At 34.0% G+C, this 24,209-nt stretch overlaps 6 protein-coding genes across 17 annotated transcripts in view; 4 read left to right on the top strand and 2 right to left on the bottom strand.

The window, feature by feature from the left end:
• Positions 1-9: 9 nt before the first annotated feature.
• Positions 10-1,484, top strand: LOC131663231 (thioredoxin domain-containing protein 9). 3 transcript variants are annotated; one of them, XM_058933503.1, is made up of 4 exons: positions 10-128; positions 442-632; positions 716-917; positions 1,004-1,484. In XM_058933503.1, exons 2-4 carry the CDS (start codon positions 456-458, stop codon positions 1,267-1,269), a joined length of 645 nt encoding a protein of 214 aa, XP_058789486.1. In that variant the 5' UTR covers positions 10-128; positions 442-455; the 3' UTR covers positions 1,270-1,484. The 3 variants fall into 3 exon arrangements, with proteins under 3 accessions (XP_058789486.1, XP_058789487.1, XP_058789488.1); XM_058933504.1 differs by having other exon boundaries at positions 27-128; positions 445-632; XM_058933505.1 differs by lacking the exon at positions 10-128 and adding an exon at positions 207-365.
• On the bottom strand, positions 1,420-6,165 carry LOC131663230 (copper chaperone for superoxide dismutase). 2 transcript variants are annotated; one of them, XM_058933500.1, is made up of 7 exons: positions 5,854-6,165; positions 5,525-5,723; positions 5,273-5,465; positions 5,131-5,197; positions 4,886-5,067; positions 1,920-2,070; positions 1,420-1,558 (listed from the first exon to the last, which is right to left on the bottom strand). In XM_058933500.1, exons 1-7 carry the CDS (start codon positions 5,866-5,868, stop codon positions 1,556-1,558), a joined length of 810 nt encoding a protein of 269 aa, XP_058789483.1. In that variant the 5' UTR covers positions 5,869-6,165; the 3' UTR covers positions 1,420-1,555. The 2 variants fall into 2 exon arrangements, with proteins under 2 accessions (XP_058789483.1, XP_058789485.1); XM_058933502.1 differs by lacking the exons at positions 1,420-1,558; positions 1,920-2,070 and adding an exon at positions 3,760-3,895.
• On the top strand, positions 3,522-12,931 carry LOC131663224 (uncharacterized). Of its 5 annotated transcripts, none has more exons than XM_058933491.1 (16): positions 6,291-6,507; positions 6,905-7,041; positions 7,132-7,310; positions 7,449-7,550; positions 7,618-7,742; positions 7,833-8,016; positions 8,095-8,198; positions 8,267-8,383; positions 8,473-8,588; positions 8,660-8,726; positions 8,808-8,993; positions 9,087-9,234; positions 9,346-9,921; positions 10,363-10,523; positions 11,110-11,284; positions 11,362-12,931. In XM_058933491.1, the coding sequence occupies exons 3-16, from the start codon at positions 7,161-7,163 to the stop codon at positions 12,514-12,516; spliced, it is 3,366 nt and encodes a 1,121-aa protein (XP_058789474.1). In that variant the 5' UTR covers positions 6,291-6,507; positions 6,905-7,041; positions 7,132-7,160; the 3' UTR covers positions 12,517-12,931. The 5 variants fall into 5 exon arrangements, with proteins under 5 accessions (XP_058789472.1, XP_058789474.1, XP_058789473.1 ...); XM_058933493.1 differs by having other exon boundaries at positions 6,333-6,384; XM_058933492.1 differs by lacking the exon at positions 6,291-6,507 and adding an exon at positions 6,705-6,723.
• Positions 12,932-13,177: 246 nt separating this feature from the next.
• Positions 13,178-15,660, bottom strand: LOC131663136 (UPF0547 protein C16orf87-like). Of its 2 annotated transcripts, none has more exons than XM_058933274.1 (4): positions 15,574-15,660; positions 14,241-14,292; positions 13,839-14,027; positions 13,178-13,731 (listed from the first exon to the last, which is right to left on the bottom strand). In XM_058933274.1, exons 2-4 carry the CDS (start codon positions 14,289-14,291, stop codon positions 13,501-13,503), a joined length of 471 nt encoding a protein of 156 aa, XP_058789257.1. In that variant the 5' UTR covers position 14,292; positions 15,574-15,660; the 3' UTR covers positions 13,178-13,500. The 2 variants fall into 2 exon arrangements, with proteins under 2 accessions (XP_058789257.1, XP_058789256.1); XM_058933273.1 differs by lacking the exon at positions 15,574-15,660 and adding an exon at positions 14,628-14,781.
• LOC131663134 (FGFR1 oncogene partner 2 homolog) lies at positions 15,229-17,284 on the top strand. 4 transcript variants are annotated; one of them, XM_058933269.1, is made up of 5 exons: positions 15,295-15,360; positions 15,439-15,479; positions 15,563-15,697; positions 16,001-16,282; positions 16,371-17,284. In XM_058933269.1, the coding sequence occupies exons 2-5, from the start codon at positions 15,468-15,470 to the stop codon at positions 16,590-16,592; spliced, it is 651 nt and encodes a 216-aa protein (XP_058789252.1). In that variant the 5' UTR covers positions 15,295-15,360; positions 15,439-15,467; the 3' UTR covers positions 16,593-17,284. The 4 variants fall into 4 exon arrangements, with proteins under 4 accessions (XP_058789253.1, XP_058789252.1, XP_058789255.1 ...); XM_058933270.1 differs by lacking the exon at positions 15,439-15,479 and having other exon boundaries at positions 15,229-15,360; XM_058933272.1 differs by lacking the exon at positions 15,295-15,360 and having other exon boundaries at positions 15,440-15,465.
• Positions 17,285-17,895: 611 nt separating this feature from the next.
• LOC131663248 (protein tramtrack, beta isoform-like) overlaps positions 17,896-24,209 on the top strand; it is a 39,866-nt gene continuing 33,552 nt past the window's right edge. The window contains exon 1 of the mRNA XM_058933539.1: positions 17,896-18,025. Coding sequence (XP_058789522.1) covers positions 18,022-18,025 — 4 coding nt within the window. The 5' untranslated portion in view covers positions 17,896-18,021. The remainder of the gene's footprint in view (positions 18,026-24,209) is intronic.

Raw genomic sequence — 24,209 nt, 5'->3', positions numbered from 1 at the left:
GTAACAACATTCGTAACAACTTAACCAAAAACTGTCAATCCTACGCAAACACTATAGTGTATGAGTAAAAGAAATAAATAGGTGTTCACGTGAATCTCTTACCTTATTTGGTATCGAAAGGATTTCCTGTAAATAAGATTTTCATATATTAAGAAATAACAATACTTTGTATAATAATTCATATAATCAAAACTAACTTTGGAAATGATAATTTTGTCATATACTTAAATCAAAGAAATTTTTATAAGCACTGACCATTAATTTTGTACACACTCTTTTTTTCATTTAATATAATTTTTTTGATTATTGAAAAAACTTGATTGATTGTTCTTTTATATAAAAAATAACTATATGAACCATAGAAAGTTGGTTATATTCAAGAATATTTAAATATATATTTTTAAAAAGTAACTAAACTAATAAACTTTTATTAATTTTTAGTAGAAAAAACAATTATGGATCAAGTCATACAGCAAAAAGTTGCAGAGATAGCATCTCACGTAGAAAAACAATTAGATGCAGAGATAGAAAAATTAGATAACTTGAATATTGATGATATTGAAAAATTACGTGAACACAGATTAAAAGAAATGAAAAAGATGCAACAACAGAAGCAAATATGGCTCTCTCAGGTGATTTTTATAATATATGTATATGTTATTTTTTAAAATTAAACATTTAGAAGTATTTATAATTCTGAATATTTTAATTATAGGGTCATGGAGAATATACAGAATTAAGCGATGAAAAAGAGTTTTTTGAAGTTTGCAAAAAATCAGACAAAGTTGTATGTCATTTTTATAAAGATGGAACTGAACGTTGTAAAATTGTTGACATGCATCTCAAAATATTGTGTAAAAAACACATAGAGACTCGATTTATAAAATTGAATGTTGAAAAGTGCCCTTTCTTAACGGGTATTTTAAAGTTTTTAAGAATATCAAATAGCAATCGGTTAAAATAAATATTGAAAAGTATTGAATATTCCTTTGTATTTTTTCAGGACGATTAAAAATAAGAGTTATTCCAACAATCGGTTTAGTTGTTGATAGTAAAACAAAGGATTATATAGTTGGATTTACTGACTTGGGCAACTGTGACGATTTTTCAACAGAAGTATTGGAATGGAGAATAGCACATGGTGGTGCTATTAATTATAATGGTGATTTGATGCATCCACCTGACAATACGAAAATACAAAAACAATCAGTAACTAGAAAAACTATTCGCGAAAAGTATTCTGATGACTCAGATATAGACTCCGATTAAGTATATTTATATTGATTACTTGAACTTGAAATGTTTATAAATTTTTTGTACTGTTTTCTACCATTAATACTTATGCATAACTTTTAATCAAATGCTGGAATTTAATAAATAGAAAAACATATTCTGATTTTATAACATTATATTTTTCGACTTATTGTTACTGCATAACTTCTACATTTTCTTTTCACACATAAAAAAAATAATTCTTCATGGAATGATTTTAGTGGTCTCATTCAAAAATTTTATCCTGCCTCTTTGGAAATTTCTTTTCATGTCATCCAAATACTCACTGAAATAAAGAAAGAAAGTGTACATGAATTTATATTATTCAACAAATTGTATAAACGAATAACAGTGTAGAAGATTTATAATCCGTTTTTAACACGCCGTGTGGAAAGTATGGCTTTGCCGCACGTTCGGCGGAAAACGTACACTCAAATTCACGCTTTGCATACGTTGTTTTGAAAAATATCGGACCTAACATGTTCAGAAAAAGAGACTCGTCTCGTCTAACTTTTTACCCTCGCTTTACTCAATCAAGAATTTACTTTCCTCCAACATGTTAGGTAATATATACTATAACAATTTTTGCATAGAAAGTATTTTACAATTTTTATTAAATGGAAAATAGTCTAAAAAATGGTGCATACAGCATTGTTGGATAACAAATTACTATCTGCATTTTTCTGACTAGTAATGCTTTTGTTCCTTTCATCCCATAATGTGAGCCCATCACATGCACAAATTTTTTTTGTATTTTGAAATAATCCAGATGATCTTGCTATTATACCACAAGCTAATCTGAAAAAAAAAAGATTTAAACAATTATTATTTTATAGACAGATTACTACCAAATATATCGATTCGTGCATAAAATATGATTTTTCGTTATTGTTTACGATCATTGTATTTTTAATACATTGGCGAGAATTCGATTAAGTGAAATACACGATTATTATATCGTAATTAATTGCTACGTAATTTTTTATTATTGTCTAAATTATATAACTTTTTAAAAAACAGTGTCAAGCGAAATCAGTTTGATATTAAAATATTAATTTAAAAAAATACAGAAGAGCGTTTGATTTTTTAACAAGTAATTCCTATGCATACAATCGATTTATAATTATAGATTATTCAAAATCAAATTCTATAGAATCCATTACATTTTTTCTAGATCGAAATATTATCATTTTCTCATTTTTATTTCATTTAAAAAATTTTTTTTTGGTAATAGTGCCTCGCCAGCAGGACAAAATTATTTGCTTGAAGGATCACTTTTATAACTCAAAGAGGCATTTTTATAGGAACACTTTTCATTTTATAACAATAACGGAAAAAGTTAATGAATTTCTTGGTACGAAAAATTGACATTATTACATTCAGAATGATATGCTCCAATTTTCCAGAAGTAAATATATTTACTTCAAGTTCAGATTGTAACTTTGAAAACTCAATTTTATATTTTTCAGCTAAAAATTTCAGCTTAAAACAAATTCAGTTATTATGAGAGGATTAAAGTGCCTTAATGAGAGTAAAAAGCTATGAACAAGCTTAAGTAACAGTGTGTCAGAAAACGTTCTTAAATACAGCTATTACTATATAGTCAACTTTTTGCGCCATCGAGTTAAAATATATGTTATCTAAAAGTTATTCGTGACTGATATGTAGCGTACTCTATGGTAAAAGTATCCATTATATCCTTTATATAATTATATTTTTATAACAATCCAAAAAAATATTAGAAATAGTTAAAAATTTAAAAGTACATTGTAAAATCTATACGGTTATATATAAATGACACTTGTGAGTTGTGTTGTGAACTTTTGAACCGCAATTATACGGTCGGTAAAGCAATGGTTACACCATCTTCTTCACGGTTAATTCGTTTCCCGCGATATTTAAAATCGAAATGATTTTTTATCGATCACGTGAAATTAGAGAGGTTGAATTGGGGTTTATATTTGTTGATGGAACGACTCAACTTATAAGATGAAAAGAAAACTCCGATGGTCGCGCGCACATGTAATCAATGATAATTAATGTCGATTGCGAACTTTGCAAGTCGCAAATTAAAAATGTCCAGGAATATTAAAAATTAGCAGCGGTAGCATAGTAGTAGATCCAGAAGAGGGAGCCCAAGAAGAAGAAAAAGAGAGGGGGAGAGTAGCAGCTGCAGTATAGTCTGCAAGTAATATATATATATATATACAATTAAGTATAGAAACGTTAGGTCAAAAACATACAGCAATGACCGGCTTCTCCTGCTTCAAATTCAGACAGTCGCGCGCGTCGCCTAACAGAGTTTACTAGAGTGAGCGCCTCACAAAGGCGTGCGTTTTCGCGATGCCGGCGCCAAGGCTGGTAACACCTACAGCAACTTTATCGGAGTCGGAAGCCTCGAGGAAGATGAACATCGAGCGTTGTAGTAATCCATTTCGTATACCTCGACACGTGGTGATCACCGGCTTGAGACTTGTGCCCCAGGAAGTGCGCGACAGGCTCGCTCACGTTAACTTTGGACGCAAGGTCTGTCACGGATGCCGTATGCGGGTTTACAAGATGATTAAGGAGCGTCGCCAGTATAAACCTTCCCCCAGGTTCACTCTAGACTCCCAGGTCGGTGCTAGGCGTAAAAGTGAACCGGTTATGACTACTACTAGTAGTAGTAGTAGTATAAGTAGTAGCAGTAGTAATAGTAGTAATGGAGTAGACACGAATACGAGTAATGTCAAACCGCCAACACCGCCACCGGTAACCGCCACTTTGAGCCAAACTCTGACTCCACAAGTGGCTTCCTCGGTGGATCATGAATTGCTGACAGAAAATGACATCGTCAACGAGGAGCCCATCGTACCTAGCCTTTCCAGCAATCCTGCCCCGCCTAGCAGAATGAGGAATTCCCTTCCTAACCTAACAGGTAAGCTCATCGAACTTACTCATGTATCTCTGTTTACCCGCGCTTTTTGCATCCAACAGCTGCTACTCCGTTTCACTATATATGTCACTGGAACTACCTATGTTGTTTCTATATTGATAAGTTATTATAGCATGTTATGTGAGTTGAACATTGAGTGTTTTACAAATCTTTATGATCTTTTTCAACTTTTTGAGTACTATATTAACATTTTAACATGACTATGCTTTCGCGAGAAATTGTCATTTCATTTTAATTATCGAGTTTCATACAGCTTTAGTTTATAATAATTATTATTTTTACGTTTTTTTTAATTTGAAAAATTCATAAAAACATTATTACAATTATATAACTCTAATTAAGGTAAAAATATATCCTTCATAGCTCATAACTAGCACTTTTTCATTATTGCATGTATCACTTACGTTGAGTACAATTAAAAAAATATGAAATATTTAGTTACCTATACTTTCACATTTTTTTCATTAGTAACTATCAAATATCAATGTAGCCAATGAAATAAATAAGATATATACATTACATAATCTTATAATTTGTTAAAATAAATTAACTTTATGTTTATGTTGTGGAGAAACTATTTGTAACTTCTATGATTAAAGTAAATTTTTAAACTTATAAAAATATTGCAATAAAATCCAAATTATTAGTTAACAAATTAATCAAGAAAAGTAAACATGCCTTTTTCCACTGTTTCCATTTATTTTGGATTCAGGAAATTTGCCTTTTCCAAGATCATCTTCCTTTTCTGTAACTACTAGAGATCTTCCAATAATATCCTGCACTTTTAACATATTATCTAATATTTTGAATGTTACTTTCCCTGTCTTATCTGCTACTACATTTCCCAAATCACCAACATGCTAATTGAATATAGTTCATTATAGGTCAAGATAGTAATTTTTTTAGAAATAATAAGATAATACCCTCCGAGAAGGTGGATCATTTGGTCCTCCATGAGGTGAATTGTTAGGATTAAAATGATCACCTACACTGCAATTATAATTGTTCCATAATCTGAATTGGTTTTTACATAATGTAAAATATAGATAAAAATAACAGTTTTACCTTTCACATCCTTGTGAAATATCACCACATTCATGAATGTGAAGCCCATGGGGCCCAGCAGTTAAACCATCAATAGCACCATCTACTATACATCCATCTTTTGTTTGTACAAATCTAACTACTCCTTTTATTAATTCTCCAAAGCTGTAGCCAGAGTTTCCTCCTAACATTGATACTGCATTGTTGTCATTTTCTAAAAAAATATCAATTATTATTGAAACTTTCATAAACTATTTTGAAATTAAAACTTACCCCCATAACCTTTGAGAACAGCTTTTCTACCAGTGCTTTCTATGACTTCTTGAATTTCTGAGAAGGATAAATTTGTATCAACAACAACAGAACCTTGTTCCAAAGATATTTCCAAGTCATTAACTCCATCAAGTTTAGACAAAGCACCTTTTACAGCATTGACACATTTTTGACATGTCATTTGCACATCAAATTCAATCTGCAAATAATTATTCATTATTATTTATTCAATATTTTCTTTGCTTCAAATTGTATTCATTAGCAATAATTAGTAAAAAATAAATTGCTAATTAAATAAAGGACATAGTAAACAAAATTAAATAACTTACCTTAGTAGAACTCATTGTTTATGATTAGGTATCAACGTGAAATCTATAATTATGATGCAGCAAATTTTGCGTTCTTTTCTGCGTTTACGAACAGGTTAACTTCCGAGAGCAACGCTCAACTGAAGTCATGTAGTAAGAATAATTCTGAGATGTAAAAGAACAATAAAGGCAAAGACAGTTGGTAAAATTCCATAAAGAATCAATAAATGAAAGAAAATGAAAACAATAACAAAATAAAGTATTCGATACAAAGATCTACACAATTTGCACCGAAATACGCAGTGGTCGGAACATTGTCGCTGAATTCGCGGAGAGCGGCCGGCAACAATCGATTTCTCGAAGCCAACGCTGCCATGTGCTTTGCTCTTCTTTGAAAGTCTCTCTCCTTCCATAATATCGTCTTTAGCTATCTCTACGGGATATACTCTCTTACCTTAGCTAGACTTATAGTGGTTATAGACGCTTTGTTTATTTATCAGGGCTTATCGAGCGTTTATACATGCGTTGCCTCACTGCATGATTGAATCTCACGTTCGTTGTTTTAGTTTTATGACTGGGATACGTTCACAATTTTTCAGTGAACATTGTGCCAAAAGAGATTCACATAAAATTGAGTAGTGGTGGTAGTTCGCGTTGTTTGCAATCGCTTGTTTTGTACACAAACTTCAAAAATACTATTTTTGTGTTTGTCACTGATGATTCAAACAAGTTTAACCAAAATTATTTTAATTTAATAATAAATCTCAAGTTACATGTTATTTTGTTAAATTCATGATTACGTTAAATTTTCGTAATAAAGTCAATTGTAATATTGAATGTTGTCATAGCCTATTTAGACTAAATTATTGCTGCATTTTGATATTTATATCTGTAATTATGTTCATTGTATAATGAAGAAACATCCAGATCAAATCTCATATAACACTTGATTCCATTATTTTTGTTCTTGAGTCGCGAAAGGTTGTTTAGAATTCATTTTTCGTTGATGACGAATTGGAGTCTGAGTAGTTTTCGTATGAAGAACGATTCTTTAAATTTTGACGAATGTTAGGGTTGGATTATACTCTTAGAATGTCGAGTCGTGAGCTGTCATGGACGTCAGTACAAAAATTTGTTTGCTGGGAAGCTTTCGCTTCAGAAAATGACGCTTTTTCAAGAGTATCCTGCTTTTGTTGAAATGTAGTTTTGGTAAATTTAAACATATTTCCAGTCTTAATACTTTCAAAATGTAGTCAGATAATTTTACAGCTTTTATTTACTTTATTATTTTTTTTGCAGTTAATACAAACACATTTCCAGAGCAAACAATGTCTCGACGAAACAAATCTCAAATGTCACGGTCTTTTGTAAAGGATGGCAAAAAGCTCTGCTGCTTTTGTGGTCTTCCTGATGACAATGAATTGGAGTTTGGAAAATTTTATGAATACGAGGGAATCGTTACTCATTATTATTGTTTGGTAATTATTAAATCCTTTTCCAATTATTTAGTTTTATCTAATTTTCAATTATCTAATTTTATTGTCAATTTATTCCTAGTTGTAGATTGAATAGCAATGTTATGTTTTTATCATTTAATTTGAAATATCACTTTTTAGCTCTTGTCTTCAAATATGGAACAGAAAGGTAGTGATGATCAAGGCATTTTAGGATTTCTAGGTGATGATATTCAAAAAGAGATTCGTAGAGGCAAAAGACTTGTAAGACGAATTTTGAGTATTTACGCACTACATATTCCATATCATTCCTAATACATTTTTGTCAAAGGTTTGTTCACACTGTAAAAAGAGTGGTGCAACTTTAGGATGCTGTAATGTTAAGTGCAAACGTATTTTTCATCTACCATGTGGTTTAAAAGCAGGATCGTTACATCAGTTCTTCGGAGAATTCAGGTTTAAATTAATTGATTACAGCAAATTTCTTTTTCAAACTAACAAATAATAAAATTTAGTAAATAATATTGTGATGTTCATTATGATTAGATCTTACTGCATAAATCACAGACCAATACAAAACATTGATGAAAGAGTAAAAAATGAAGTCAAAAATATGGTTAACATATTGTGCTATATTTGTTATGAGGATGTGGAACCATTTGACACTAACAATACCCTATGGGCCCCATGTTGTAAAAAAAATGCTTGGTTTCACAGAAAATGTGTTCAAGTAAGTAATTATTTCTAAAATTGGTTGATGTAATTCAGGTATAAATCAATAATGTTTTATGGACTTAAATTTCTACAGCAATTAGCTATGAGTGCAGGATATTTTTTTAAGTGCCCATTATGTAACAATAAAAGAGAATTCCAAACTGCCATGCTAGAGTATGGTATTTACATTCCAAGACAGTAAGTAACATAATAAAAATGAGTGGTTTGAATCAGTATGATTGTTAAATGATTTTTATTTCTATTAGAGATGCCTCATGGGAATTGGTGCCAAATGCTTTTCAAGAGTTATTATACAGACATGATCGTTGTGATGCTGAGCCGTGTCTATGCCCAAAGGGTAGAACTTATTCCACTACTAGTGCGTAAGTAAAGTTCTTTTTTTATCTAATTCAAATAAGATTTTAAAATTATATGCAGTGAGAAACCATGCCTAATTTTTTTTTTGTTTCAGTAAGTGGGAGTTGATATTATGTAGATTGTGTGGTTCTCAAGGAATACATGTATCTTGTGGACAATTGAAATTGACTAATCCAATGTGGGAGTGTCAAGAATGCATGGCTATAACCAGTAAGCAGTCACTTTTTAATAATAATTTAACAAAAAATGAAATTTTCTAAGGTACTTTTATAAATTTTTAGAAAAATCTTCCACTGCCGGAGCTACACCAAATGATTCAACTACTAATTCTAATAATTTAACTATACCGTAAATTTCCATGATTTAATAGTTAATCTTTGTAAGTTAATGTTGAGCATATTTTATAATTTTTTACATTTTATTTTGTAGACGAGCAAATGTTACTATCAATATCTCAGTGACGGAAAACGAAAATGACAGTGATTCTGACATCTCAGTTGGAAATGATTCACCTGTAGTTGATGGTTTAGACGATATTTCTTTGAATTTACCTCCAATCAAACTAAGGCCTGGGCCAAAATCATTTAAGTTAAAACAAGTTCAAAAAATTAAAAAGTATGTAAATGTTTATGTAGATAATTGTGCCCTATGTTGATATTGATTTGATATTTTTATTTTCGAAATTATAAATAAATGATTTTATTTTAGTAATGAAGCTGATAAAAAAGGTATCATTATAAGTCACAAGCCTGTTGAATGTATCAGTAATGAAAGTAAGGATATAAAATCTTCAAGAATACCTATAAATGTTTCCGAAGATATTATCTGCTTAGATAGTGATGACGAATTACCAGAGGTAAATATCTTCAAAACATAATAGTAAATAATAACCGTTATATAACCATAAATTAATATGATCATTTGTAGATTCCAAATGTTAATGATAATAATTTCCATTATTTTTCAGATCGTATGTGAAAGCGGTATGAAAGGCGTCAATAAAAATTCAATGAATCAATTTATATTCGCTACAAATGCAAGTGGCAGTAGTTCCTCAAGTTTCTCTAATTCAACCCCACTCGTCATAAGAAATAAAAAATATGATAAAACTCCAATAGACTTGGTATCGCCCATGAGAACGAATACACCAACGGCGATCCAAGATACCGAAGAATCAACTTGCAACTTTATCATAACAAATGTTACCTCCGTACCTGCTGAATTTTTCGCTAGCGTGCCAGACAGTCCAACGAAAGAGACTGTATCAGAACTGCCGAGTTTTTCGCTTGCAATGCCAGATGTGCCAAACCAATTGAAGAGGAATCATCAGGAGGCATGTGACGAAGAACAAGAAGACAATCAAGCGATAATCGAAGCATCTAAGCGAGCGCGACTTGACTCAACGATAGATCTAGAACCCGCGAAAGTTGATGATAAGCTTGCACCGCCTCCAAATGTTTTATTGTTGCCTGAAAATCCGATTAAAGCTGTACCATCAACTTCGTTAGTGGAAGCAAGTTACGCGACAATCACCCCTGAAAATGTAAGCACATTTTTATACTTCTTGACGTCTGATGATTCTGTTATAAGATTCGTCTCCTGAGAGTTTGGTGTTATTATTGTTGATTCAATGCATTTAATTAAATTGTTTTTCATCTAGTTTAACTATTGTACATACACATTTGCAACCTTTCCTAACGTTTCTGTGCCACACATAACATGCTTTGTACGTAAGTGCCTAACAAATTAAACAAATCGATTTATAACTTGAGTGGAGTGTGAATTTAGCGCGAGAAAGAGAGAGAGGGGGGGAGAGAAAGCGAGCGATTGATAAACTTAGCAACATTAACCATCACAAATCCAATATACAAAGAAAAGGCAAAGAAATTAAGTAAAGCTAGAGTTAGTGCGGGGAATGGATATATTATGTGTGTCACCGTGTCCCCGTACTTTCTCTCTAGTCTCACTCTTGGGGTTCTAACAGTGTCACAAGGACGCAGGCACCGGACCTACAGTGGCCTCTTTCAACGAGACCTCCGATCATTCTGCCGCAGATGGTACAAGAAACGTCGACCAGCCAGATGACTCTCAACCAATTCATTCAGAAACAGATACAAACGCCACCGACCCTCCAGACCTTGCCATGTGAGTAACTGGCTTTTACTCAAAAGTTTACTATTTTAACATTGCTGCTTGATTGGGAATAAACTGATTGTCTTCTGCGTAAATTAAAATACGTGTCTTACATTTTAACGAGAATCTCGTTGTCTAATTTGTTATTGTGATGGTCAGTTTATTTCTGATGTAAAATATGTGAGTTAGAATGATTCAGTGTAGAAAATTATGCACGGTTTGCAAAGGGGTATAGAGGAACTTTTTAACTTCAAACTTAAAAGCAAAAACATTTTTTGATAATAGATGGATCATTGGGTATATTTTATGAAATCCTAACGTATTTTTAATCAAACTAATATCCGGATTAGCTCGCTATTTGTAAGCATGGTAAAACGAATAATATAAAATACTGCTGTGATGAATATTGATTCTCTACATCAAGTGTAAAGAAAATATCTGTAATAAAATAACAATATATTTTTTTCTATATTTCCGCACTTTTGCTATATTTCAAATTTTTTAATCTTCTTTTCAACGTGTGAATATTTGTAAAGTGTGTTACAACTATAAAAATGTTTTAACATGTTTAATTAAAAAGGAACTCTAATTTTTCCAGGTGTATCACAAATAGTACCGTTTCCGCAAATGGTTCAAGTTCCTTTATTAACGGCAGCAGCGGCAATGGCGGGAGCTCCAAGTCAAGAAGTTCCTCCTGTGATCGATCTGGATTGATTCCAGATTTTGTTCGCCTTCGCGATTTGAAGTTTAGAATTTCTGGAAATGATTTGGAAGTAAGAAGTCAGTCACACGAAACAATTTACTAATTGAAATTGTAATTCGCGAGTAATGATATATTTTTATTTTTCAGCTTGCTTATCGTGCATGTAAAATTCAAATGAAAGTGAACGACATGCAACATATTACCTCATCATCAAGCGATACGTATAACGCCGCTTCAGTGTCTTCGGCAGGATCGAATCAAAATTTATCTAACGAGAAAAGTAGCAAATCGTTTCCACTACGATCTGACGACTCGAACGAATCGAGTAGAGTTTTGAGATTTAGAAGCCGTGGTCCAAGGAGTTTTATTTACGAGGACGACAATACGCTGTTGGAATATCCGACCACCCAAGCGCAAAACAACGCTGGTATTTCAAAAGAATCGTTGACGCGCGATAAAGCCTCAGTACCACGGAATCACAACGATTTAAAAGAGAATTGGAATCCTGAGATGTCTGACAGCCCAATGAGCAATCAATTCATATCCACGACTAAAGATAAAAATATTAATTCCTCGGAAAAATCAAACAAAAGTGATAATGATTCCGTGTCTACACCGAAAGATAATTCAATTATTACTTCACGTTCACTTCGCTCGAAAAGTAGTCGATTGGTGAGGCATTTTCACTCAATTCAAAAGGTAACCAGCCCTGTTAACGGATTAGTAATCGAAGACTCCATGAAACCCAAGTCTAACATGTATTTCTCAATATTTGAAAAACGCAATTCAAAAAGTACTAAGTCGCATATTAACTCAAACACTGTGGAAGAAGATAAACATTTGAAAAATGTTAACATGAATGATTTGAGATTCTCGCTGACGGGTACAGTCAAAGATATGCGCGATTATAAAACTCATGACGTTGATCTATTCAAAGTTAGCATAGATTTGCAGAAAATTAAAAACCTTATCACTGATAAACCAGATTTATTTGTTAAGACTAATGGTGACGAGTACAAAAGTATGTGTGTCTATAAAATGGGTCAAAAATTGCAAATTGAATTAAAATCTGGAAAAAAAAAGATACTTACCAAGTCTCGAAGTTGTGAATGTCTCGCAGATCTTGCAAAACATAGTTTACGTTCTCAAAGTATGAAAAAATGTAAGAGTTCGGATAATTTATATTACAATAATGTACATGATTCGGTGATACTGACTGATAAAAAAGACTGTGAAGAGAAGAAAGTTAAAAGTCAGAGACGAAAAACTAGACAGTTTGAAAAAAACGAGTGCGTTAGATAGATTAAGTTTATTAAATAATATGTTAATTTGAATTTGTAATTTTTATTTAATAATTAGGAACCGTATAGGTATTCTGTACAGAGACATTGAGAACTTTTGAGCATACTGTTCAGCTTCAGTGCAATTTTTTGTTCAGCTACGAAACGACTCATGAATTTATTTCACCTGTTATCAATCAACGTATGTGCTTTGGATAAACTTTTAAAACTGAATAGCGTTTTTATATTCGGTTCTTGTGATAAATTTGATAGAATTTAAACTTTTTGTAGAAAGCTATTATTTTATTATAATTTAACGTTACTTCTATCGTAAATAACATTAATAAAAATAGATCCATTTCAATTTTAATACGAAAATTAAGCTATAATAATAAATAGCTATTATTAAAAAGAAGTTTCGCTGGCCATGTCATTATTACCATATCTCCATTCCCTATTTAATCTTATAGTTTATATAAAATTTATATTTTTGTACTAACAAAAACTTTAAAATATAGTTTTCAGTTCTGTAATATTTATTTATTATAATCTTCAGTTTTTCTGATCTTAAATTATTGCATATTAATGACTTTTATATCTATTTATCAAAAATGTAGTTAATTATAAAAATAATTTAATTAGTAGGAATGTCAACTACTACAAATAATTTGATCAACTGGCAGTGACAATCTATATATTTTTATTGATCAGCATGCAAAGTTGCAACATGAAAAGTGATGTACGTACAAGTTAAAATTACATAAATACTTAAAAAAAACTACTTTAACTTACTTTACGATCACGATTAATTGTTGCATATATCTATTTTTTTAATATATACAAGTTGCAATCTTCGATTGGTCTTATAAATACATGATTACAAATTAATTACAAAAACTTATGCACAGAAAATTTTGCACATATGTGGAGGTAGATGCAAATACCAATATGATTGGTAATAATTGTAGAAAAGAATCTAATAATTATTAACTATGAAATATCTTATTCACACAGGTTTCCAAGCTACACTACTCATTTTGTTATTTAATTCTTGTAAAATCAGTGAACATGTTAGTTGTTTTTCAGGTGGTAAACTACTAACACCTTCCATTTCATCATCATCATCGCCATTTCCACTACTGCCACCTCCTTTTCCTTTACCTTTACCTTTCCTTTTCTTTTTCTTGTTTAATTGACGGCAATCACTATCAGAACCTGTTTCAGCTGCTCTTCTCAACTATAATAATTAAAATTTTTGTTGTAAATGCACTTAAAATTAAAGTTTAAAAAACTTAAATTAAGTAGAAATACATTTAAAAAATTAGATATATTTAACATTCTTACCTTAGCACTTTTTCGAGTCTGTTTTTCATACTCTAATGAATCATAATAATTTGGCTTTTCTCTTTTAACTCGATTAGTTCTTCTGGTTTTCATAGCACCACCATCAGGGCTGGGTGGACTTTTGATAGAGTTTCGTCGAGCATTGAAAAAGGAGTGGCCACAAGGACAGGCTTTGCAAGCGACAGGAACCTGGAAAATTATTTCAAATTTAACTAATTAAATTTCAAATTAAATCAATTTCACAAATAATATTATATAAATCATAACTATTTTAACCATAAACAATAAGATACAGAGGTTTTACAACAATTTATTTTTTAACAATAAATTCTATACTATTGTACGATGTGATTATATTATTTTATTATATAAGAGATCTAAACTATTTGAAGTCTTGCTTACCTGTTGTTCGCATTTCGGACATCCTTTACTGATTGTTTTTGTTTTAGCCATTCTAAACAATAATAGAATTCGATATATTAACACTCATACGAATATAAATTCTTCCATTTGCGTAAAAATGAACTTAAACGATATATAATCATACTATCAGATATACTGAGATCATAAAATTATTTTCTGTAACTATATACGAAAATGAACAAAAAGCAATAATTTATTAAAGAGCTCTAAGAGATATAGATATACTTGTATATTGTAACAAGTCAACACGCATATACACACACGCGCGCGCGCGCGCGCACACACACACGTGCCTAAGAACATTCATACAACTGTCATGTAGGACGATTAAGTAAATTGAATAAAACTAGATAAAAATATATTTACCTCCAGTAATTATTATAATTTACAATTATATATAGAATAAATGCAACTAAATATCATTAAAACTCAAAAGCAATGGTATTTCATCGATGTATTATACTATTATTGCGGACCGTAATGGTCGAAGTCGAAATACGAGAAACAACTGAACTAACATAGAAACAGCTTGTTGAATAAAAGACGAAACTACAGCAGCGCCTATATTTTGATAGACCGCTCAATCGGCTCAATAGAATTATTAACTTAATACCATTATTATAGCTATATGCATTTTTCAAGAGTTACGAGACCTACATACGATGCTTCTTTTATTATTCATTTTTTTAAACTACATTAAATCAAAATCAAATATATCATTCTTGATTAAGTAATTACTTTCAATAAAAATGAAATCAATAAATATTTCGAAAACCTAACGGCTGCAAAAATAATAAAACTCATTCAATATTTAAGAATGATAAAAATAAAAGCGAATACTCAAATTGAAATATACCAAATCAATAAAGCATTTGTATTAGATTCATGATTATTTAAACAGCAGTAAGAAGCGGCAAATGGCAACGCTGTTGCCTGTCATAGTTGTTACAATAAAAGCATATCCTCCATTTTGAGCTAGGTAGATATAACCTCGATTGCGCATATCAACAATATAGTATGCTTATATTTTCTTCTTTCATCTTGTATAATTGTACAATTAATGCATCAGTCAACAACGTGAATTGATTGAATTACCAAGGTATGTACTAATAATTAAAGCAATGGCCGTATTTTAGCTGAGCATTAGCTTGAAAAAAAATTAAAACAATATATGTAGTTTGACAGGTAACGTTAGCTTGCTGACGTATGTATAAACATGTGTGTGTTGATTGACGTAGGGTGCAGATTTATTTTAGTCTTTTCATCGACCTCGCAAATGTCATGTTGTTATTGATTTTTAGATGGCTCTCACCTTCCAACAAATCATTCTGGATGCTGGAGAGCTAGTCAATGAGATAACAACACAAGAGAACACTGCTGACATCCTGATATGTGAGATCCAATCAGTCTGCAATCAGATAGACAGTATGAAGCAGGTAGTTATGATCACTCTACCTTCACTGATTGATTTATATTATCATTTTTAGAGATTGTTTAAGTTTCCTCTGAGTAATTTTGAACTATTGATTTTACATTTTATAACTTATAATTTAGTAAAATTATTAAAGTATACTTGATATAAGTGAGTAAAAATAAATCTCTAGATTCTGTAGTTGTTTAAGAAACTATATTGACAATTAAATATATTTCTCTTTGTAATTTTATTTTTTATGCAAACAGACTAAAGACTTGTATAAAGATATATATATCAGAGCTTTCATACTTTATTACTTTTTTAGTATCAAGAAGATATTGAAACTTTGAATGAACAGTCCAACCAAAAGCAACGCGAAGAACTTGTTGCTAGTTATCAAAAAGGAAATTATGGATACTTTAGAGAATTACAAGCTGAAAATAAAGATTTAAAACTTGCTTTAGAAGATTACCAAAAAACTATGGAGCAAATAATGTCTAAGTACAGACAACAAACTGCATATTTTTTAAGGCAAACTAAGCAAAATTATCCTGCCTTACCAAGCGCAAAGTGTCGCTCACAAAATAATCAATGCAAATGTACAGGTGTAAGTTAATTATAGGCATTGTTAAATAGATTAAAACTTTATAAATAAAACAGACTTCATACATAAAATTTAATTATATTTGTTGTAGATCATTGATAAGCAAGCTGAGAAGATTGATGAAATGGCAACAGTAATGAGAACTGCTGCTGAAATTGATGAAGAGAATGAAATAAAGTATCTGGAAACTTTAGGCAGATTAAAAAAAGAGAACAGTGGACTAAGGGAGATACTTGATATTGCTAATAAATACACTTGTCAAAAAACTGAAACATCTTTAGAAAATAAAACTGTTCAAACAGATGATTTATAAATGTAAATAATAGAGAGTAGGTGCAGAAAATATTACCAAATAGAAAGTAAGTGTGTTTAATGTCTAGTTATAGAACAAAGTGTTCTTTATGACTAAACAAAATACTGATTGTTTTTTTCTTCATAAATATTTAAAAAGAAGTTTTTTTGCAATAATATCTCATTTGTAGAATCCTATCTAACGCCATTTATGTAATTTAAGGGTTTATTTCTATCCAATGTATCTATAATTCAATAATGTAACATGGTTAAATTATCTGCACCTACTAAGCATTGGTATTTTTCTGACAGTGTTGCTCATGTAGTAATTGATAGCACTCTTCTCTATACTAGTATTGTTATTCAGTTTATCACAAAAATAGGAAAGTAAGTATTGCGAAAGAAGACATTAACATTTAGTGATAAAAAGTAATGCAAATTAATATATTCAACTTTTGTTATTTATTATATTTAATGCTTTTATAATATTTTTTCATCTGTATTAATGCAAGTTTCACTGTATATATTACTATAATTGTTTTAACTTTAAACTAGAAGACCAAGTCTTCAAATATTTTGTGTAAAATGTGCACATACAGATGGCGCTACTTTAACCACTAAAACAACATTTTGCCAAGTTCGTAATACATTTTTTTACACCAATTTATTGTTGAAGTTTGCATCGAAGCGAGTTCGCTGACAAAATAAATAAAAAATCACCTTTTTTATAAAACTTTGTTTTATTATTCAACCCGAAACTTTTGAGACTGAACTTTGAATTATTTTTACAGATCTTGTCATATACAGTACGAAATAATGAAGAACCGTTGTGGCTCACTTTGATAACAGTCAAACTTTGTAGAAAAATTTAATTTGAAATATTGAAAAAACTCAATTTTGTTTTTTATTATTTGAAGCTTATAACTTTATAAAATTTTATGATAGCGATGAAAAATTAATAAGTCAAAAATTTTAACTAACATTTTGTTTAACGACTCGAATGAAAAAGTTGAAGATTAAAATATGTACTTTTTAGCAAGGTACGTCAATTCGTTTGCTCTAAATCATAATGGAAATTTGTATTTTTATATAATTTTCAGTGAGACTAAAGTAAAAGTTATAGTATTTTTAAAAGAACAGCTTATATATACATCATACATATATATATACATATATATATTATATATACATATATATTATATATGTATATACCCATATATATTATATATACATATATATATATCAATATATATACATATATAGCACACACATTATACATATATATACGTGTTTATATTATATGGTCAAATTGTATAGTATTTGATATGACCGTTGGTCGCTGGTATTAGACAAAATTTTTGAATATATTTTATTATTCTCTCATTATTTAACCAGTAAAGATTGAAGTTTTTGCGAAGATAGCTTATCATAGTTGGATTTAGGGACAAAAAATGGGTAAGTGCAAACAAGCAAAATTAATATTAGATCGGCAATCGCTCACGCTCTGATGAGAGTTCATTTTGATGAAATTAAAATTTAAGAAAGAATCATATAAACGTAATTTTATCTTTTTTACTGGACAAAGCATACTTAAAGAATATGAACGAAGTAAATTTATTATATATTTAAGAAGTATAACATTCCAATGTCATTGTGCATAATCTAACCTATATATGAAAACCTGTCGTTCCGAATATAATGAACATTTACTTGAAAAAGTGTGGATGCTATTATTTTACATTGCCATATAGAATAATAATTATTCAATACATTGACGGCAGCTCCAGCTTACCAATAAACTTTTCAACTTTAATATTTAAGTAATTAGCATTGCATAGTGTCTGAAATACCGATTAAAAGTTTGCGCCAGGAAGTTACATTTAAAATGTAGCAAAATAAGCCCATTCTTTCAAGTTCCATCGTATTATTAAGATAAGATAAATGTAAATAACACATTTATCATAAAATATCATACTTCACGCATGATTCGATAGTATTTTGGCATAAAATGTCAGTACACGGAAAAAAATATTTCAGAAAAATTACGATAATTTTCAACGTAAAAATTACAGTACATCAAGGTAAAGCTGGGACATTAACTGCTTCATGAATTTTAAATGATATCGTATGAAAGTTATGAATTTTCTTGTAATTTTTCTCATAGTCTGAATAAAATTTACAGAACCGTTATGGTAAAAATTTCCCGACTCTCCGGACCTAACATTCTCGATCAATAAAACAGATCCGGTTCAAAGTATTGTGATGTTGAAGGTTATAAAAATATTAAACCAATTCGACAATTTTTTTATTCATACCTACTAAAGAAAAACTTTAATTTATTAGTTTTCCATTATCGCTTGTTCAATTAAATAATCAAATATTTTACTTTGTTCTCAATTTAGGAACGAACAAATGTTTTCACTCGTGCTGCGCAAATGGCACAGCCGCAGCGCCACTGTTTTGCCTAAGTGAATTTTTGCAGTTTACTATCAGTATAAATTACCGTGATGAAACCGTTAAATTTAACACGCATAATGTAGAAATTTATCATAATAGTCAGAAAAATTCTATAAATTCATTACAAATATTATCCTTCGAAAAAATTATAGTGCGGAACTGTCATATTTCTTGAAGTGTTGAACAATGTGTATGCTTATAATTTATAATAATTGGGCCGATTTCATAAAAAAAAATTCATGAACTGCTATCACGTCTCAGCTTGACCGTGCCAATCACGGTAAGTTTTATGCGATATTTCTTTCAGTGTACGTTTTCAGTTAACATTAGAAACGTTCACTTGAGCAATAGAAATCCAAAAAAAAGAAATAAAAATTTACATTCGAAGACGCAACAGTTAAAACAATCGAAATGACAGAACGAAGCCGATACCTCGCTTAAGCTTATCCGAAGTTTGTTGCAGCGAATAACCATTCGCGAGAAAACAAAGCTAGTACAATATCCGCGAATCGAGAGCAGTAGCAGTAGTAATAGCACCAAATAAAACTCCGGAACGAGATTTTGCCGCGGAGAAAGTAAAAGGACAAGTCAACAGGAAATCGCTGAACGATAGCGGGAAACTCCTCTTCCGGCCGCTTACTCTCTCTCTCCTTCTTTCGTCGATCGAGTGAGAGGAAAAGGGAAGCTCGCGCTATAATCGCGGAACAGGTGTTTCGTTTCTTCGGGGGTGCAGAGGAAGCCAGAGAAAAAAAGCAAGGCTCCGAAAATGGCGTATACGCGGATATACACGCTCCGAGAGAAAAGCCGAGTCGTGCACCCTCGTCGTTCGCGCGTCGACAACGCATATCCGGAGTAGGGGAGTCACAGAGAGGCTTTTCCGGCCTTTGGCGAAAAATCGAGGCTTTTTATAGGCTCTCTGTTTCTCTCTCTCTCTCTCTCTCTCTCCTTCGTCGAGTATACCGACAGAAAAGCGAGCCAACAAGCGTGGGATCTCGAGGGTCGATAAATCAAGTGTGCGCAAGCTAAACGTATGCGCGCGCGAGCGAGTGCACAACGTACCGCCGACTGCACGCCACCGCCGCACTCGCCGTCGCTACTTTTTCGCTTCTTTTTTTCTCTTTTTTTTTTGACGCGTTCAAAGCTTCTGTGTTTCATGCCTTTTCGACGCTCGAGGGCTGTTTGTATATTTTTTTGGGGGCCGTTAGTCGTTGAATTTGCAGCTGGCCATGGTACTTCAGAATTATTTACTGTTTTGGGTCAATAACGCCTCCTACCGTATATGAAAATGATAATAACGAATTGAAATGCGACTTTTATTGAAATTTGATGCGATTACCAACAAATGCGAGGGTGAACACAAATAAATACACATTGCAGCGAATATATTTACGATGTGTTCACCGGGTTTGTATTTGTGCGGGCATGCTTAATGTTTATGTATTAATTACCACGTACCGCTTCGATTGTCAATATTGTTGTCTCGTCCGAGGATCTCGTCAATAGCTCCTCGTGTTTAATCCACACAACTTGAATATCAATTAATGAAAGCCTAAACGCAATCGAGTTCTGCAATTGGCGTTTCGGCGTTGATTGTCATGTACTTCACGCAATACACTTTGCCTGCTACACGGATAAATTTACCGTATTTCCTACGTGCATCTCACTCTAAAATGTGCACGATTTCGGCGCTGAACATGTTACACGGGAAGCGTGTATATTAGTAAAAGCGAAATGGAAGTCGGCAGCCGACTGCCTTGCAGCGATTTATCCGTGATATCGCGACGAACCGAAACGCGTGGCATCATCGAGGTCACAAAGAGCGAACCCTCGAAAAATCAGCAAATCTGGCGCGTTAGAGTTTCCCCGCGAGGAGCGCGCAAAAGGCACAGCAAGAGAGCCGAGTTTTCCCCCTTCGCCATTTGGGCTTTTCACAATGGGATCGACGAGCCACCCTAGAAATTGAAGAAGCAGCCTCGCTGCTCTCGGGTAAATCCATCGATTTTTCATACCTGCAATTTTTCCCTAGCGAAACATAATGCGCCGCGTGCGATCGTAAATTTTCGCGCGCGCACTCGCGCGGGGAAAATCTACAGCCGAAAAAGGGGGGGAGGGGCGCTAAAGGAAAGGAAAAATCTGCCAGTGGAAAAGCGTTTCGTTACGTTCCAGAGACGAAGCATAAATAATATGCCTTTCCAGTAAAAGCGCGGACCGAGCAATGAAAAGAAAAAAAAAAAAAAAGAAAAAGAAAAAGAAAAATAGCGCAAAAAAAAACAAAGAGACAGAGAAAACGAGGGGTTCAACGGAGTTGTCGCAAATAAAATGATTTCGACCTTCACTCGGGCGTTTTTACTACCAGGGCAATCCTTCTCCTAAACGAGGAGGGGAGGCTGCTTTCCCGCAGAGGAAAATAAAGAAGAGAGAAAGAAAGAGGATGCCGCGAGTGGAGCTGCTGCAAGCGGTTACAATGCAGGTAGACCCGTGTGGGAATGCCGGCAGAGCAAAGCCAGATTGCGTTCGACGTCTCGCGAGAGCTAATAACAGGGACAAGAGAGGGAGAGAAAGCGAGAGAGATACGCTTTTCTGCGGGTGGAGCTGCGACCGCCTGCAACCGATCCCCCATTTTCCGTCTCCTTGAGATTTACCCTATGTACGGCATCGTTAATGGCCATGGCCTCCGCACTCGCACGTGTGTGTGTACGCGCGCGCGCGCGTGTGTGTGTGCACGAGCTCTGGCTCTACCCTCGGCTATCACACACTTTTCTAAGGAACTAGCAGTTCCTTTAAATCGGCTGTGTACTTGAAGCCGCTGATGCTGTAGTTCGTTGCTCGGATTTTAACGCGGATTTCTTCCTCTTGTTCCATTTCGTTAGGTTTTGCAAGCTCATCGGGTACGTCTAGTGTACTTTTGTATACTCGGACGCGAAGTGCCGCTGGTGCGCCAATGATTGTAATCGCGCATCGGTGAACGAATCGTCGAACTTTCTGTTACTTTATTTTCCAAAACAAAGTTCATTTGGCTCGGCGGTACGTTGTGCACGCGCGGGAATGCATTCGCCTCTCGATTAAGTAAAGCATCTAAGCCCCCCGCTCCTCGCATTGTAATTATCGCGAGATACTTTCGGATAACTTGATTACCTCGAGTGCTTTTCCCCTATCCTCCGCATAGCGAATGGAAAAAGGAGTGACAAACGCGCGTAGCTACTCCAAAAGAAAAAAAAAAGGAAAATAGAATCTTCGAGAAGCAGGAAACCTGTTTGCTTAATTATCCGTTGTCCTGCCGGCGCGGTAATAAAGGAAAGAGTTAATCAGCCGAGAGAGAAATAGAAGGAAAGGAGATTGTCATGCAGAGGAGGGTACCTTCCCCCCTCCCGCGCGCGCTAGGAAAATGCATGTGGCGAGCGAGTAGAGCAGTGTGCGCGTATGTGTCTTCGTTGGGAAAGGAAAAAAGGGGGGAGGGGGAGAAAGATAGATGCGTTGCGCGCGAAGCCATACGTGCCCGACTCTATCCGTGTGTCTATGTGCGCGAGTGTGCGCGTGAAAAAGAGGTTTTGACTGCGCGAGCTCGCGCTTGCATTTTTTTTCGGCCTATGCTCTGTCAGGGCCGTACCACCCGAACGCATTTATCGCGGCATTTCACGAGTCCACGAGCCAAGCTTTGAGCAGCTACTTCGTTGTCGCCTTCTTTTCGCGCAACAATGCGCGAAAAGAAGCTTTTTGCCGACGAATCGATGACGATTAATCAAATGCCCAACTTGTTTCCAACGAAAAATTTTAACTACGCGTTCGGTTATTTGATAGCAATTCCACAAAGAATTAAAACTCTTTAATAATAGACGGAACAAATTGTTATTGTTCGACTCGTAAGTCGACCTAAATTTTTCGACATTGGTACAATTTCAATACTTATATGATAATAATATATTTTGTGGGAAACACGTCCTCGAGAGCGCAGCAAAAGCAGGGAGCGAGAACAGTCACGGCCAGGCCGCAGAGCGAACGCCATAGGCAAAAAAGGTCGGTGACCTTCTCGTGAGCCGCTCCGCCGAGAAAGAAAGGAGAAGTCGCATCGGCACGTATGGAAAATTAAGGACGGAGAGAGAGCGGGGGGATATGGGGGGGGGGGGGGGGGGGGGGGGGGAGACGGAAACGAGCTCGCGCGCCCGGCATACGTCGAAACTTTCGAAACTGTTCGCGCTCGACGAAAACTGCGCGAAGCCCCGTACGTACGCCCCTGGCCCCGTTGAAAAGAGAGAGAGAGAAAAGAGCCGCGCGCGTGAGTCGACAAATGAATTCACCATATAGATATAAGAGCCAAGCGCCCATACGTGTGTGCGTCAGAAAAGTCGGGCTGGTATTGCTCGCGCTCTTATCTGACGCGCACGCGCGCGCATTGTTCGCGTACAGCCACGAATATGCGGGCGCTTTTCGAGCGCGAGCATCTCCGCACGGAAAAATCGCTCCTCTCTCTCTCTCTCTCTTCCTGCTCCGTGTCTCGCTTCCACTTCTTTTGCTGGATTTATGCGTTTGCTGAGTGACATTTGAAATTCTCACACACACACACACACACACACACACATATATAGTTATGCTTTTTTTCTTTTCTTCGAAAGCTCGTGTGGGCGTCGTGTGCTGAGAAATCGAGGATGGAAAAGCATTAAATTTGCCAAGTGGCTGCTCCGAGAGAAAGAGAGAGAGAGAGAGAGAGAGAGAGAGAGAGAGAGAGAGAGAGAGAGAGAGATCTGCTTCGGCGAAACGGCATTTTAGAGTACATCAAGTTATCATAAATTATGCGCGCAGCAGTGTAGGAAAATTGCACTGCTTTATTGCACGTCAAGTCGTTCAAAGGCTTTTATATTCGCAAAGATTGCCCTTGTCAAAGTAAATATTCTCGGCTGTCTCGTAATGAAAGTTAAAGTGCAATGAAAAAGCTCAGTCGCGTACTTTATATATCTCGCGCGCATAGGCATCCCGAAGGCCAACGAGGTTAGAGACGCCCGAGCACGGCCGCGAACGAGCAGTGCACAAAAGATCCGCGGGAAATTGGAGCCAGAGGTTGACGGTTGTTCGACAAACAGCCGGAGAGCAGAGTGAAATACACATGGTATTATGACGGCATTAACAACTCGCTGTACGCGAGGCTTTGCGCAAGAGTTGCCTCCGAGTTTTCGGGAGAGGGCTAATC

The sequence above is a fragment of the Phymastichus coffea genome, unplaced genomic scaffold (genome assembly GCF_024137745.1).
Source record: "Phymastichus coffea isolate CEN01 unplaced genomic scaffold, Cenicafe_Pcof_1.1 PCOF00031, whole genome shotgun sequence".
Lineage (NCBI taxonomy): Eukaryota > Metazoa > Arthropoda > Insecta > Hymenoptera > Eulophidae > Phymastichus > Phymastichus coffea.
Note: the sequence above shows the minus strand (reverse complement) of the source record. Positions and strands in the feature narration are given on the sequence as shown.

What these genes read in the sequence shown, in the direction of transcription:
- LOC131663134 (XM_058933269.1), top strand. An exon ending in AGATAGACAGTATGAAGCAG is followed by an intron (nt 15,698 to 16,000) that starts GTAGTTATGATC and finishes TTACTTTTTTAG; the next exon opens with TATCAAGAAGATATTGAAAC. An exon ending in ATCAATGCAAATGTACAGGT is followed by an intron (nt 16,283 to 16,370) that starts GTAAGTTAATTA and finishes TATTTGTTGTAG; the next exon opens with ATCATTGATAAGCAAGCTGA.
- LOC131663224 (XM_058933489.1), top strand. Translation starts at nt 3,616, where the DNA reads ATGCCGGCGCCAAGGCTGGTAACACCTACAGCAACTTTATCGGAGTCG. An exon ending in TTCGTAGAGGCAAAAGACTT is followed by an intron (nt 7,551 to 7,617) that starts GTAAGACGAATT and finishes TTTTTGTCAAAG; the next exon opens with GTTTGTTCACACTGTAAAAA. An exon ending in TTCACAGAAAATGTGTTCAA is followed by an intron (nt 8,017 to 8,094) that starts GTAAGTAATTAT and finishes AAATTTCTACAG; the next exon opens with CAATTAGCTATGAGTGCAGG.
- LOC131663231 (XM_058933503.1), top strand. Translation starts at nt 456, where the DNA reads ATGGATCAAGTCATACAGCAAAAAGTTGCAGAGATAGCATCTCACGTA. An exon ending in AGCAAATATGGCTCTCTCAG is followed by an intron (nt 633 to 715) that starts GTGATTTTTATA and finishes TTTTAATTATAG; the next exon opens with GGTCATGGAGAATATACAGA. An exon ending in AAAGTGCCCTTTCTTAACGG is followed by an intron (nt 918 to 1,003) that starts GTATTTTAAAGT and finishes GTATTTTTTCAG; the next exon opens with GACGATTAAAAATAAGAGTT.
- LOC131663230 (XM_058933500.1), bottom strand. An exon ending in TGTTCTCAAAGGTTATGGGG is followed by an intron (nt 5,466 to 5,524) that starts GTAAGTTTTAAT and finishes ATATTTTTTTAG; the next exon opens with AAAATGACAACAATGCAGTA. An exon ending in ATTTCACAAGGATGTGAAAG is followed by an intron (nt 5,198 to 5,272) that starts GTAAAACTGTTA and finishes TTATAATTGCAG; the next exon opens with TGTAGGTGATCATTTTAATC.
- LOC131663136 (XM_058933274.1), bottom strand. Translation starts at nt 14,291, where the DNA reads ATGGCTAAAACAAAAACAATCAGTAAAGGATGTCCGAAATGCGAACAA. An exon ending in GTCCGAAATGCGAACAACAG is followed by an intron (nt 14,028 to 14,240) that starts GTAAGCAAGACT and finishes ATAATTTTCCAG; the next exon opens with GTTCCTGTCGCTTGCAAAGC. An exon ending in AGACTCGAAAAAGTGCTAAG is followed by an intron (nt 13,732 to 13,838) that starts GTAAGAATGTTA and finishes TAATTATTATAG; the next exon opens with TTGAGAAGAGCAGCTGAAAC.